We start from the raw sequence: 15,695 nt of genomic DNA, 5'->3' as shown, positions 1-15,695 counted from the left end.
ACAGGGTACAGGAGACTGAGTTCTTGCTGGTACCTTTCCCCAAGGAAGGATATTCTGTTTATAGATGATGAATTTGAGACAATTTTTTTGAAATTTCCTCTTTTAATATCTTGCATTTCTTTTTTAAAATTTGGTGGAAACTGGACATCTAGTTCAAAATTAGTAGGAGTCATGGAAATAGAGGAACAGGGCATTTCAGATGGGTTCTTTCATTTGAAACTAGTTTAAAATTATGAGGGGTGCTATTTTTTATGTCACTTCATATAAACCATTTAGTTTTTTTAAAGCACGTGAGTAAGAACTGAGAAATGTGCACTTGGCTGCAATTTTCTCTTCTGTCACGTGGAGCACCCCAGCTCTTGTAGAGGTGTTCTGCATCATAGGGAAGTTACAGACTTTCTGTCAAGCAGGTGCAATGTATTTTGGAATCTATGGATAGTAATCTTCAGTGTCCTTGTATCCATTTTAGCCTTGGCTTGACTGTTTCACCAGTAGCACATTCCTAGAGAATATAATTTACATAGGATGATATTCTCCAAGAAACCTAGACAAGAATGTTCCTTGCTAAGATGGAACATAATGTTACTAGGGCAGCTCCTTAAAGCACCTATTGTCTAGTCTCATTCTGCTGCTGTTTCACCTCAGATTATTTAAATATTATTGGGTTTTTTTCATTGATAGGGAAAGTGTCATGTATAACTTCTTAATTGCTTATGACACCCTTAATGATCATTTCACTGGTTTAATGAAATAATAGAAGTCCCAAAGCTTTGTAAATGAAAATTTCTCTAATGTTAGATTCTTTTGAACTGTTTGGGTAACTTCTTCATTCCTGTTACTGAGGTCTTTCTGTTCTTTTTATTCCTATAACCTCTCATTCTTTAAGTACTGTAAATAGTTAGAATCCTCCAGAATGTTCGGTAGTATGTCTTACCCAAGCCTTTGAAAGACCTTGACCCCAAGAGCTTTTAAAACTTAATTTCCAAATCAGGATATGGCAGAGAAGTTACATGGACTAGTTTTCTTGAATCAATCAGAATTGCTGTCTGTATCAGGATGTTTCAACTCCTATATTTCTTTCAGTGTACTTAACTATTACTTTGAAAATAAAAATTTCTGGTAGCTGAAACATCTAGAAATTATTTTTTTACCTCATGTGAAGTAGGCATGTAATACTAATGGATAAATTTAGTTCATCTGCAAAGTGGTATATGCAGGCTAAGCATAGGCATGATACAGTCAGCAGAGGCTTTTTTAGGGCAATTACAGTGTTCCTTGTCTGAAAAATCTTTCAGTGGCTTAATTAGCCAGACCACCTAGCAGTAGATACCAGAAGTCAAATAAACTAAATTTACTCGCTCTCTTAATGTTCCTTCATACTCCTAGAAGCTCTTACTATTATTGCTAGAATTAGAATTAATAAATACAACAGTACTATAACTCAGTAGTAGACATATAATTAGTAAAATAAGTTTTTCAGTTTATTCCAGACCATTCTTTCCATGTGCTTTTACTTTAATTGGGATCAGGTATTTTACAGGTTCACGTGTTACAATGATTTCAAATGAAAAATTGAGTAAATGTTTGTGTTACTCAATAATGGTTATGCACATGTCTTCAGGTATTCTAGAATGTCTTCATTTTTATTGCTGTCCTCCAATCTGGCATTTGTATGCTATAAATATTGGGATATTGCTGTTTGGTTTTGTTATTTTTAACAGTAAAGGTGTGTAAGGTCGATCTAGCTCATCAAGTACTCAGGTAGCCTCCTGCCTGTCTGCTCACAAGCCCTTACCCTGTGACTTCAATGTTTCCTCTACATCCTGCTGCTAAAGTTAGGTGTCTCCACCATTGCATGAGCAGACCTGAACTAGGCTACATTTTGTCCATGTGCTAAATGCATTCCTGCTCACACAAGAGAGAAATTAAAGAGAAAAATGTGACCTATGATTTGGTGAGTAGAGAATGCTAGAGGAATGCAAAGGCAAGTGGACACTAGGAAGTTATCCCTTGTGACTGTACAGTAAGCATGGTTGAACACTGCCACATTCAATTACTGATGCCCATTTTGGATAGGTTTCCCTTAAGATGACAAATTTTTAAAAGGAGCCACAGAGAAGGTACTTTCCTAATACTGTATTTTTTGTGGATGTTTGAACTTTGAATCCCAAAAAATTTGGGCAGCCAAAATGGCAGATCTAACTATAAGCCTTACACTGGAGCAGTATTTTCATGTCACCTCATAATGATAAGCACCCATATTCATACTGTGGTTAGATAAAAGATTGCTAGAGCTTCAGAATCACTAAGAAACAAGAATCATAGGAAAAACACTTCTGAATATTTTAATGTTATACATTACAAGGTGTTTAAATATGTACTTTGGACATTTAACTCTTGCTTTTGTACTGGGGATCCTAATTGTGACATTTCTGCTGCACATGGGTTTGTATTGCACTTGGCCTGATCGCTGAGGTATTTTCCAGATTTTCAATTAATTTCTTTGCATTGTGAAATTCCTTTTGGGTGTTTCTTTAATTTCTTCCTTCGATGCTCGGGGGAAAAATGGCAAGAGAAAATGCACAGAAAATCTTGCTCATTTCCATTTATTTGCTTTTATTTTACAGGAGACACATGAAATTGTGGCTATCAAGAAATTCAAAGACAGTGAAGGTAATCTTTTCTGTTGCATGATCTTTAATGTCAGTAACTACATTGTTAATATTTATTTAGTTAAAATGAGAAGTCTCCTATAACAAGATATGATTTTAAAAGATAATGATTTATTAGCTCTCTAAATATTCAAGGCACTTGATCTTTCCTACCTACTGCATTAAACATTCTAATTAGATAACTACATTTGATGCATCTGTCTTAATATGGATGAGATTGTGGTGCTGTATATGGTAGTAAGATGTGCCATTTGGAGATTGGACGTGACCAGAAAATGTAAAAAGTCTTCTTGTAATAGTGACTTGCAGAGTCCTTAGGCTTTATCACCCCTCATCTGTGAGAGGGGATCTTGAAGTTGTAAATGGAGGAGCCTGAAAGAAGTTGTTGAGAAGTTCAGTCACAGGAAAATAAATCTGGGAGCTCTCAAGGATCCATGGAGGGAGCTGGGTGGTGAGGCAGCAGCTTTGTCCTCACTTCAGGGGGCTTCAGTCAGCAGGCCCTGAGTACTCTGCAGCATTTCTGAGTTTGCTGAGAGGGAGGAAGAGCCAATTTCTGCAAGGATTAGTGTTGCTGGCAAAGAGGGTGGCGGAAGGCAGGACACACAGAAATTACTCTGATTGCTCCACGCGCACATTCCTCACCTGACAGTAAGAAACCCAAAGGACTGTACAAGACAAGGCTGGTTCTCTGACCCACACTTGGGGTCAGGGAATCACCATATCCTTTCACAGGCAGCGCAGGCAATCAGCCATGAGAGCAGCTGTGTACCTTGTGTGCATCAAAAGTCAGCCCTGAGCTCCAGAGACCTGCACAAACAGAAGTGTGAGGTGTGAGAGGAGTGATCCTGGTGTGATGTGATGTGATGCTGCTGTGGTTTGCTGTGTACCAAGGCTTTAGCCAAAAGTTAGCAATAGTGTTAAAAGAAACAGCAGTCACTTTATTTTAGCAAACTTTCTGGTTTTGCTATCCTACAGGACTGCTGGTGGCCATGGAGGTGGTGTTGGTTACAAGGGCTATATTTTTCAGTCAGTCTGACACAGCAAAGTCTGATTTGCATCTTGTTTTGCACAGTGCAATCTCTGCTTGGCATGTCATTTTCCCAGACACTTGAAGAGTATATTCGATAAATGTTTTAGCTCTGCTGTTCAGAAACCTGTTTTAAATCCCTGTAAAGGATGTAGAAGATAGTTTGATTGTGGTGACCATCTTTACCAGGTCACAAGAGTATCTCAGAATTGCTTTTTGGAACTTGCTGTGGCTATTCAGTACAGATCCTAGGAAGTAAATCTCAGTATTAAGCCCTAAAAAGGATTATTGTATTAGCTTGTCTACCAAAAAATGAGAACAAAAAATACAGCATTGCCATTAGGTCTGGCTTTCCAAGGGTATTACATAATATCAGTTTACATGACTGATGACTGCTTTTTGGATTTGTAGCTAGTTGTTTACGAGTTTCTGGAAATATGACAGAAGTTCTTTTGATGGATTTGATTCAGCCCATTTCACATCTGTCTGTTAATATGGTAGTTCATTAGAAGTTTGAATATACTGTAATTGTTTCTATTGACATTTTTGTTTCACTGAATTTTTGCCGTTGTTTGACATATGAATACTAAATGTGCTGGAAAGTGACTGTCTTTTTTATAGATGAGATTATGCAATCAGGCTGATGCAAGCCAACATCAAGCACTCAAGTTTTAAAATGAAAAGATTTAGATTGCTCTAAATTATATATTTTTTAATCAAAACATTTGTGATTATAGTATTTTGTTTTCCTTTTCCCTCCTGCTGCACTTCAATTTTTTATTTTCCCCCTCTCCCTTCTGATGATGATTAGTGCATTTGCATGACCAGTGCTATTTGCTCTCCCCTGCAAAGATCTTCTGGCCTTTTGCCTTGGGAAAACAATTTCTTTCTTGTTTCTTCTTCCTCTGTCTCTAATTGTTCTTGTGGTACACAACCTGCAAATGTGATTTAGTTTTGAATTTATGCAAGCATTTCCCATTTGGTAACTCTCTGTTGTGTATAACAGTTCTAAATGATTAAGTATGCTGTTTCTATGTGCATGAGCTAATTTACTGAATTAATGGATTTCATTTTACTAAATGAAAAATAAAACCTAATAGTCAGGTTTGCTTCACTTATCATTGCTGGTATCCTTTAGAACCTATTTAGTTCAGAGCCCCTTAATGATAAGCAGTGTATGAAGCATTAGTGAAGCACTCCTCCTTTCTTGGACACCTTTCAGACAATTAAATTGTCAAATCAGTTAAATTTAATTTTAATTTAAATTTAATTAAGGAAACAGGTAGATTTCTTGACTCCTTTGAATTAGATTAAAGACTTTGTTGCATCAATGCTTACTCTGCTGCCTCCTGTGGCTGGTACACTGGTCTGGCATTGCTGAATTTCCTTTGAAAGCCACGTGGGGAGTGTACAGAACTTAAAGATCTTCAGTCTTAAAATTTGTGATGGCTTTTGGAAAATGAAATTATTTCAGAATCAAATACATTTATTTGGTATTGGTCAAAGATGAGCTTTGCATTGCAGTGTTTCTGCTGAGGACAACCTTCCCAGTGGTTAATGTGTGTGTTGTGTATTTGTGGGGTATAGCATGTACACACACATGAATGTTTTTTTGAAACATATTAGTTCTCTTCATAATAAAAAAAGATAGAAATGCAAACAATGCATTATGACTTTCTCAGCCACAGAAAACCTTTATGGTAGTGATAGGAAATCTGTGAGTGTTGTATAATAAGCACAGTCATCTTTTACCTCTCTTCCAAGGCAGAAGTATGCAAACAGAGAGTCCACACTGGAAAAGAAGCTTTTTTTTTTCCTCAGTAGTGTCTAAAACCAGAGAATTTAATCAGTGGTTCAAACGAATCTTTATAACGCTTTTTACTTGGAAGGTTTGTTTTGTTTTTTAATCAGCTTACTCTGTCACTTTTACTTCACACTCTAGAAAATGAAGAAGTCAAAGAAACCACTTTACGAGAGCTTAAAATGCTTCGCACTTTGAAACAGGAGAACATTGTGGAGCTGAAGGAAGCCTTCAGAAGAAGAGGAAAATTATACTTAGTTTTTGAATATGTGGAAAAAGTGAGTTGAGTTTGTAGTATCCTTGCCACAGTTAAATTATCAGCTTACTAAAAATGTCTTAAAAATTACTTTTTTTAAAAAAAAAGTACGTTATCCTAATGTCTAAAGAGAAGCAGCAGAAACTTTAATACAATATGTTGGGAGATGGCAACACTGGTTACTGGTGTTTTACGTCATGTCTTGGTATTTATTTTAAAAAAGTCTTCCATTTGTGAATGCCAACATGTTAAAAACTGTGCAGACTGGAATACATACGATTTGAAGAAAAATTTCCATCTGAACTCTTTAATCCAGTTTAATTGTAAAGCTGGATAACTGTCCTGTTATGTTGTGTAATGAGTCTTGACGTAGTCTTTTAAAGCAAGATCATAGACTTTTGACCTTGGAATCTTTCAACTTTCTCCACCCTTCCCTGTTAAAAATAGGATTTGTTTGTGTATTTCTGTAACAAGGCCACTGTCAATAGTTGCTTAGAGGGATTTGGCAAAGACCACTGTCATTAACTCCAGTCCTGACCTCATTTTGAAACTATTCCAAAATTTCCTTAGATTGGCCTACTACTGCCAAGCATCCTGATCTGTTTCCAGGAAGAAACAACCTAGAACAGATTGGTCTTTTGTCATTTTTGCAACCTTCCTGATGAAGGTAGACCTTCCCTCTGAATTCTAACCATTTAGCATTTCTTCATGGAAACAGTTAGATGATATTCAGATACACAGAGTAAAAGAAAATGCAGGTTTAAATATGTCTATAGCCTTCATGAAATACTGTTCCTTTGACTGAAATATTCATTTAATTTCCTGCCAGTGTGGTGTTGCAGTGTAGCTGTGAGCTAGTCTTCTGCAGTCAATTTTCTCTCATCTAAAAATTTCTCTCCCTAAAATGGTGTCTCCTTTACATCAAGTTGACAACTTATTTTGTGGTATAACTTGACTACATAATGGGAGGTGACCTATATTAGCCCACAATTTGGCAAAAATCAGTTTTGGTTTTCACCAGCAGATCAGAAACTTCTAATGTGGTGGATCTTACTTGGATCTAACATTCAAACTTAGCTTTTTTCACCCATGTTCATTGTGATTGTTCCAGACACATGAAATATCTTTGATCACGCACCAACTTAAAGCATATCTTTAATTTTCTGTTCTGGTTGACTTGACTAAGCTGTCTGGAGAAGTGGGTTGAAAGAGCAGCATAAGTAAAAGATATTTAATTGATCCGATAAGGGTTATATATTAAAAAACTGGTTAATATCAGTACAAACACCAGGCTGTAATATCTATCATTATTTACATCAGAATAAAAGAATTTTGTAATAAAGATAGACACCATGTCTAGTTTGTATGTAATGTCATTTCTGTATTAATGTTCACCTTTCTTTTCAGTTAAACTTTGAAGTAAATGAACATTTCTTATTTTCAGATATCTTAGGTAGTGTCACCCATAGTTTCTTTGAAGACCAGGATGTTTCTGAATTCTTTGGATGAGGGAAAAGTAGAAAGAACTGAATAAAATGTGGTGGAGTAGACTAATTTTTTGTTTAACTGGTAATGAGCACTATGTGTCCTTCAGGGCATGTTAACTCTGCAATACTGAAATCCAGATTACTTAAATTCACATTTAGTCTAATCTCCTTTATTCATCATCCCCTTAGTTAATTTCTTCATGTAGGATTATGTCTTCCTGTGTTGATGCTATTATTTTGTTTTGTATTTGTAACACTAACTTCTTGACTTACTTATCCAGATCCACAGCCTTCTGTGTGGACAAGAATCTAACTAAAACCAATAGGATTTCTTAGCAGAAAATTCCTTCCCTCAGGTCTGAAGTGTGTTTGTAAGAAAACTCAGGCTCAAGCACATAAGTTCCAGTATTTACTCCCACACTGCAAAACTTAGAAATGTTTTCAAATATCATCAAAATCTCTACTGTTCATTAAAACATCTTTCAAGAGAAACCTCAAAAAATTTACTTTACAGCTAAAGAAAATGTGTGTCAAATACAAGATAAATTTACTTTTAATGAAAAATCTACAAATGCTCAGATCCATCATTAAATGAGTTGTGTAAGGCAATATAGCCAAAATATTCCTATTTCGGTGTTCAGTAAATAAGACTTTTTTTTTCCTCTCTTCAAGTGGGCTGCTGCCCATTATTACTTCAGAAATCAGCATACAAACTTCATTGTACTTCTAATTGTGCATAATTAGAGGCAACTGTTAACATAATGGGAATCTAAGTGTTCTTTTTCAAAGAGGAGATGTACTAGTATAAACAGTAAGTTTATTTTCTTTCTTATTTACGTCCACAAAATAGTTGATATGGCCGTAGTTGCTGTAGTGCCAAGATGTCCAAGACCACTGTAACTGATCTGTAGCTATGGGGTACTCCCTGGGTTTCTCTTTATGACCCTGTGGGGCATTTTTATATCTGTTACTTCATTTGCACCAGGAGGCTTGTGTTGTTTTACACCCGTCCATATACACATGCAGTTGGTGATGCATGGTGGCCCTGCAGTGTCAGAGTGGCAGAACTAACCTAATGAAGAGAACAGCGTGTTAAACCATTGTTGAATATTTACAAAAGGCTTTTCTTTGCTAAAGTTTTTGTACAGCCTCACCCCTGACCTGGTGTTTCTGTTTAAGCAACATTTTGTAATTAAATGACTCTTAAGTTGTTTCAGGGAAAGTGGTTTGATGGCAGTCTTTTATGGACTCACTGTATATTTGTGGTTCACCTTTTAGGATTGTTGTCTTCACAAGTGTGTTCTCCAGAATGAACACAGCTAGGAGAATGCTTATGATTAAAATTCCCTCCCTGAATGTTAAACAACTGATTTTCCATAGCTGAGCTCTTTAGCCCAAATATGTTGCTTCAAAAGGCTGAAAGCATGTTGTCTTCCAGCAGCTAGAGTTTTAAATGATGTGTCTTTTAAATGTTTAGAATATGCTTGAATTGCTAGAAGAAATGCCAAATGGAGTTCCACCAGAAAAAGTGAAAAGCTACATCTACCAGCTAATTAAAGCAATTCATTGGTGCCATAAGAATGATATTGTTCATAGAGGTAAGTGTGTACTTCTCCACATGGAATAAGGCCCTTTCTCAAGGGAAACATGTTACAGCTTGAAGTAATTTGCATTTAATATAAATATAAAAAATTGCTTTCTATCAACAGAAAAAAAAAAAAAAGTAAATTTGGCTGGGTCCAAAGTCTGCTGCTCCAGATAATTTTAAAATGAAATTCATCTACACAAAAAGTTTGCTGTCCACTGTCTTTGGGACGTGATGAGCACAGCAAACTGTAACTGCAAGAACAGACATTGTCTAAGAAAAAGGATTTTTTGAAAACATTTCATGGGGCTCAGTCATTTCACTTTTGAATTGATAATAGAATATTAGAAGAAAAATAACCTAAAACGAAAAACTTAGTCCCCCATGTTTTACTTCTTAAGGCAGTTCCTCCCAGCTCCCTTGAGTTTCTGCTCTGTTTATTTACTTTCTCCCTAAGCTTCATGCACTTAGAGTACACATCTTGATGAATTACTTCATCTAGTTTTATGTACTTTATCCTGATTCAGTAAAATTGCATTTTGCTTTGTGACTTTGCAAGAATAACATTTTTAATTAGTGTTTCCAATAAGATAAAATCCTCACAAAGTGTGCTTTTTATATTTTAAGACCAACATGATTCTGAAAATATTTTCAAAGTGTAATTTGAAAAATGTACCACATGTATAATAGAGAAATGAAAAAAGGGTTTAAAACTGGGCAAGACAGTTTTTCTAAAGAAATTACAAGAGGTGATCAAATGGTCATTATAACTGAAAATGTTGAGCACAACATACTTAATATTTTATTGGTTAACTGGGTACTTGAATATCAGTCCTTTCTTTTATTTTGCAATATGAAATATAGATATTGGTTTTCTGCCCAGGAATATCTGTAAGCACATTTTATCTTTCCATGTTTTGTTGGGAAACACTTTAGAAGACTTCAAAAGGCAGAAAATTAATTCTGCCTGTTCACAAACTGAATTGCTGGAAGCTGTTTCAGCAGTTGCTCTTGTAATGCTTCATTTATGATTGCATGAATATCTCTAAATAAGTTATAATGAAATAATATTTGTTGACAAAGTCCAAAATTGAGAGAAGTTAATAGCTTCTTTTTTTTCTTTCCACCCACTCTGATACTTCAGATATCAAGCCAGAGAACCTCTTAATAAGCCACAATGATGTTCTGAAGTTATGTGACTTTGGTAAGTTTGGAAGATACCTGTTACTTACCTTATTAAAGAAAATCTCTTGCAGTGCAGTTTTGCCTTATTTTGTAAGAGTTCTACAGTATGTACTGTTTAAAAGTCTTCTAGCAGTCAAAATTGATTACTGCTTCAGGTTTGGGGCTAGTACTTTAATTGGAAAGAATTCTGGTCTTAATTTGCATACCCTGTGAAATACCTGTGTTAACATGTCTATAGAAACACTGCATTTCTCTCTTCCTGTATTAGACAAGGTTTCTGCTTTTGACATTGCTGAGGCTCAGCTGAGAGGAGCACAGATGATGAGCTATGAGGAGGCTGGCAAAACTATAGGTTTATCTGGCCTGTGTATTAAAAGAAAAGTTAATTATTACTTGTTTAGTAAAGACAAAGTAAGCTTGTACTTTCTATATAATTTTTGAACCATTGGCTTTTGTGGAATGTTATGTGTAGTTACAGATGTTTTGTTACCTTAACTGAGGAATCATGTCCAGCTGTGATTAATGGCAGAATGACTGGAGGTCAGAGTCAGAGCTGTAGCTGTTAGGTTAACTCTGATGTTTCCTGACCTACCAGTGCCTGTTAAATGTCAGCTTTAAGGCTTTGAAGAATCATCACCCAGGTATAAGGGGAACTCTGCCCACCTGAGTGATCCAAGAATACAACAGGGCAGAATGTTCCAACAATCGGTATTTTTGTTCTAAATGCTACATAAACACATAATAAAATATTGTTCCCTCTGAAAAGCTTACAGTTTGGCTTGGTAAATAAAAGCCAATTCCATAGTGTTACCCAAGGGCACTTTTGTAAGAACAGTTCAAAAGCTGTCATTTCAAACCTCTGCAATTTTGAATGAAAAGAAGTACACTAACAAAATAGTTTTTAAGGAAGACAAGAAAGGTGTTTGTCATTTGCAGTTCTGCTTATTTCTTTTAATCCTTAAGGCATTTTTGCTTAAACATTCAGAAGCAATAACCATTCTAAGAAAAACCTTAGAATTTGTCCATGGATGTTCTTTGAATTCAGTGTAAGGTACTGCACAGCTCTGACAGAACATCAGGATACTCTTGTGTGGTACTCTTGGTGCCTTTGCTTTTCTGGCACCCACAGAAAGGTGTCTGGTGCACAGAAAGATTCTGTCTGTGCTTCTGTGGTTGTCCTCCCTCACCTTTCACTGATTACCAGGGTCTTGCCCCTGCCAAGCAAACCTCACTGAGGGGCCAACCCACTGCCCTATGCAGAGCTGAACAACCAGCACAGGCTGTGCCCTGTGCAGTGCACACCCCAGTCTGGGCTAGCATCACAGTCAGGAACAGCCAGTGGGAGTAAGGAGCCTGAGTGGGTCTTTGTGGGAGCTGTGCACCCCACACATCCTTCCCTGGCCCTCCCTCCCTTCCTCCCTCCTTTTCTTTGGGCGAGGGATGTCCCTGCTTGAAAGTAATGCCATTAGAGTTGTCAATGACATCAGCTGACAGATCTCTGCATGAGAACTCGTGTCAACATTCACTGAGCAGAGCTGCAGGAAGATGAAAAGCCAGACAAATGGTATGGTCGTGTTTTGGACATCAGTTTTTGCACCAGATAGAGATGGTGTGAGTTCTGCCAGCAGTGGTGCTCTGTGTGGTCTGTTGGCTTGCTCATGCTGTGTGCTCCAGCCACGTTCTCTTTCCCCTCTTGAAAAGATGTGCAGTCACAGTGTACTCAGAGTGATCAGCATATCACAGCAGAATATCAAGGAAGGCAAACTGTTCCAGGTATTTCTGTGGTTCTTAATGTTCATGTGGGTTAGTTTTAATTTTAACTGGCCTTTCAGTTTTAGTTGAATTTAAAATTCTGAGGAACTCTTGTAAGATTAAATCAGTTTTAATTTTTTAGTGTTATTACTAATTGACATAATTGCTAGTAGGTTAAGCTGTTACTGTAAAGTACATGTCAGAATGGTGTTAACCACAAGTGTTTCCTGAACATGCAGAGATTAGGATATAAGAATTTTCCTTGTAGCATGACTTGATATGCTGTCTGACTACCTTGCTTGATTCATGTTTTGGAACACATATACTGTCACATTTGTGCCACACACAATGTCACATTCCTCATGTGATTACAAATACAAAGAAAAGGATAATGCATCCCTTTGCAATAGCCCACTGGACAAAACCAGTTCAAACAGGAAAAGATCACAAATTTTTAATGAGATAATTCTTCATAATCCTTGTGCCATGTGTTGTGTACATACCGTGCTAAATAAAATTGAGATTGGTTGTTGTGTTTGCCTGGACACATGTTGTGTGGGTGTCATTTCTGCCAATAGAAGTGGAAAAAGAGAACAGTACCAAGCGCTGATTACAGGAGATGCATCTGACTGTTGGAAATAATTCAGTTTTCTGACTAGTGTGTTTTGCTTTTTCAACACCAGGGCTGCAAAATTGCTTGTTTTAGCAACCTCTTAATTTCTGTATGGTGTGTAAGCATAGAAATCGTGAAACATGGGACTGGAAAAGACCTCAAGAAATCCTCTAGTTTTTCCACCTACTCAAAGAAAGGATTAAGAATGTCTGTGTCATTCTTGACAGGTGTTTGCTTAGTATATTCTTAAAATTCTGAATAATAGAGGTTCCCTAGTGTTCCTCGGCATCTATTAAAGTACTTACGTGTCATTAAGATTAGAATGGTTTACCTTATGTCTAACTTAAATGTACCTTGTTTCTCTGTAAGAAAGTGACAATCTCCTCCTTTTTTTTTTCTTACATCTTTTTCCTTGACATCTCTCCTACCAAGCTCTGAGTTGTTTAAAGTCCTTTCCTGAAATTTCTGATTTTGCTTTTTCCTTTCTGCAGCATGATGCCTTTGCAAATGCTATTGTTTTTGTACTTGCTCTCACCCAAATCTCCTCCTGTCTTTATTTTCTAATCTGTTCCTGCTTGCTGTTTAGAGTTGATCTAATCTCCCTAGCTTCCTTCTCTTATTTCTATATTCCTGATACCTCAGCACAATTTGGAAGAAGGAAAAATAAGCAAACTCCATCATAACCAGAAATAATTGTTCCCTCAGAAAGATGTGTTTTTCTGAACTGTAGTTCTGTCCATCATGTTTCTGCATGGTGTCATAGGGTCAGAGCAATACTGGATCTATAAAATGCATCACCCGAGTAAAGAGGTGACACTGGAGCTCATGATGATAACTTTGCTTTCTGTCTTGCCACATCAAATCCATGCTGCACCTGGCCTGTAAAGATAGGGGTTGATTTTTCAAGCTACATTAACTGGTTTCTGGACATAATAGCTCCTGTCTGTGACCAAGTTCTGATAGACTGGCCTGGAAGGAGGAGGATGAAACTTTGACCTGTTCAGTCTTCTGATGCACAGGAGCTCCTGTGCTACCAGATTCATGTGTTACATCAGCACATGTATTTATTTCTATTATGTGACAACTTTTTTCCTTTCTTCCCCTCCCCCTTTCAGTCTGGGGTTTCCCACATTTTGACTGTCCCATTTCTTTGGTGTAGCTCCTGATTATCTTCCCTCTGTTCTTTAAACACATGAATGAAAGATTTTCCACTGCCAAGATTAATCAGATAGCTTGTAATTTGAAACAAAAATGGGGCTGCCTAAGCAGTTCTAAATATAGTAATATTTCAAAATTCAATCAATCCCCATGTTAGAAGTTAAAAAAAAATCCTTTCCAGCTTTTCTGCAGCAGCACCAGTTATGTTCATTGGACTTTATGGGAACACAGATATGAATTCTTATGTTTGAACAGCTTTGAAATATCCATTCCTCATCATACTCATCCCATCTTTTAGTATAATAACACTTGGAGTTAGCGGTATCTTGCAAAAAGTAACAGCTGTACCCTATGTCATTAACAAATTTATAATTCTTTTCTATGATCACTAGTCTAATAATAATAGTGATAATTATCTGCATCCAAATTTTTACTTCATCTTGTAGTAAATTAGTATTCCACAGGGGGGAGTGGAATTGGGCTTCTTCATGGTAAGCTTTACACTTTCAGAATACTAAAAACAATTTTTAAACTTTTTAAATTACAACCTTACAAAACATAGTTGAATGGAAAAGGCAATTTTGGCAGCTTCTGCAGAGGAACACAGATATAAAGAAAAACATCTATTGCATTTAAGTACCACTTACTGAATCAGTAAATAGAGTTATGTCTTATTCTTCTGCAACACTCTGGAATTTTTACTGTTTCTTCATTGTTCATGCAATAATGGAAAGATTTACACTGATTTCACTGAAGGGAATTTTGAACTCTGTTTTAATGCCACATCCCAATAAGAAAGCATTTTGGAAATGCTCCTTCTGCATTTCAGTCCCAAAAGTTTGTCTCACTTTGAGCTTTAGTGGGGAGCTGACACATGTGGAGTCTTGCTGCTGAGATCTGTCTGTCCTGTCTCACCTAATTGTTAATTATTTATTTGAAAACAGTAAGACTTGTTACTTTTTGAAAATAGTACCAACATCTGTCCTGGAGTACTTCTACATGAAAAATTCAGTAAGATTATTGTGGTGCTTGGCTGACTTTTAATGAACAGAGGAGAATGAAAATAAAAGTTCAAATTATTCCTACAAATGGATTTTCCAGACACTTGTCTGTCATCCAGTGATCATAATTGTACACCTTAGGACGGTAGGGAATTTTTGGTACAATTTCAAATAAGTATACATTTTAATTTTTTTTTAACTCTTAACAAAATTATGTGGATAAAGAAGTTAATTTGGACAAGCTTTTTGATCCTAATTCATGAAGAACCTTGTTGTGAATGTGATGCTAAAGCAGTTGGGAAGCTGAAACATGTGGAGTGAGCCAAGTGCATATATAAACAGTTTTGCTGGTTTTCCTAGACTTCTGCTTTTTATTGTTTTGAGGAGATGACCATTTTCCTTGCCAAGCCTGGAGGGAATGTCCTTAGATGAGAATAATTTGTCATTTTTTGACCAGTTTAAAAAAATCAAAGACAGTAGTAGTTAGGATCAATGAAGAGTCTAGTACATACACATGTGTAATGTTTCTAAGGTTATGTAAAGAATCTTCTTCTGCAAAGAGCACCTCAGTGAAATTTAGTGTAATATTTCAATAGCTGACATGGCATACTGACAGTTAACTTTTTTCAGTCTGTTTTGATTACATGACAGCATACAGAGTAATAGCAGAACCCCACTGACTTGTGAGATAGTACACAAGTAAGGGAGTCAATAAAGCAGACATGCTGACTTTCACTGTTGTATCAATAAAAGCTGGCATTTCAGGAGACAAGCAGTTGTTGGAGACATCATTCTGCAGCAGGGGTTGTAAACAATTTGCTTCTGTATAAATAGACATGACCTCTTCCTGCCCAAATCAGTGGTGATGCAGGTATTGTTTTTAAAATGGGATACAATCTTTCTCACGGTTTCTCTGACAGGCTTTGCTCGGAATCTCTCTGAAGGAAGCAATGCTAACTATACAGAATATGTGGCTACCCGATGGTACCGCTCACCTGAACTCTTGCTTGGGTAAGTACACTTTGAGAACTGCCATAATAAACCTCTACTGATTCTAAATGGGTTCTCAGCACCTTTTGTAAGCCTTTGCCTGTGGAGAGCTGAGTTTGATTTAAAGGTTTCAAGAGGTTCCAGATTTTCAATAATTTTTGTTCATTT

At 36.6% G+C, this 15,695-nt stretch overlaps 1 protein-coding gene across 1 annotated transcript in view; it reads left to right on the top strand.

The window, feature by feature from the left end:
* CDKL5 (cyclin dependent kinase like 5) overlaps positions 1-15,695 on the top strand; it is a gene marked incomplete at both ends in the record, with an annotated part of 75,180 nt that overhangs the window by 24,550 nt on the left and 34,935 nt on the right. Inside the window, 5 exon segments of the mRNA XM_084225337.1 lie at positions 2,628-2,673; positions 5,642-5,778; positions 8,721-8,841; positions 9,973-10,032; positions 15,458-15,548. Of these exon segments, the coding sequence (XP_084081463.1) occupies positions 2,628-2,673; positions 5,642-5,778; positions 8,721-8,841; positions 9,973-10,032; positions 15,458-15,548 (455 nt within the window).

The sequence above is a fragment of the Fringilla coelebs genome (assembly GCF_963513975.1).
Source record: "Fringilla coelebs genome assembly, chromosome: 2".
NCBI lineage: Eukaryota > Metazoa > Chordata > Aves > Passeriformes > Fringillidae > Fringilla > Fringilla coelebs.
This window is presented reverse-complemented; position numbering and strand designations above follow the sequence as displayed.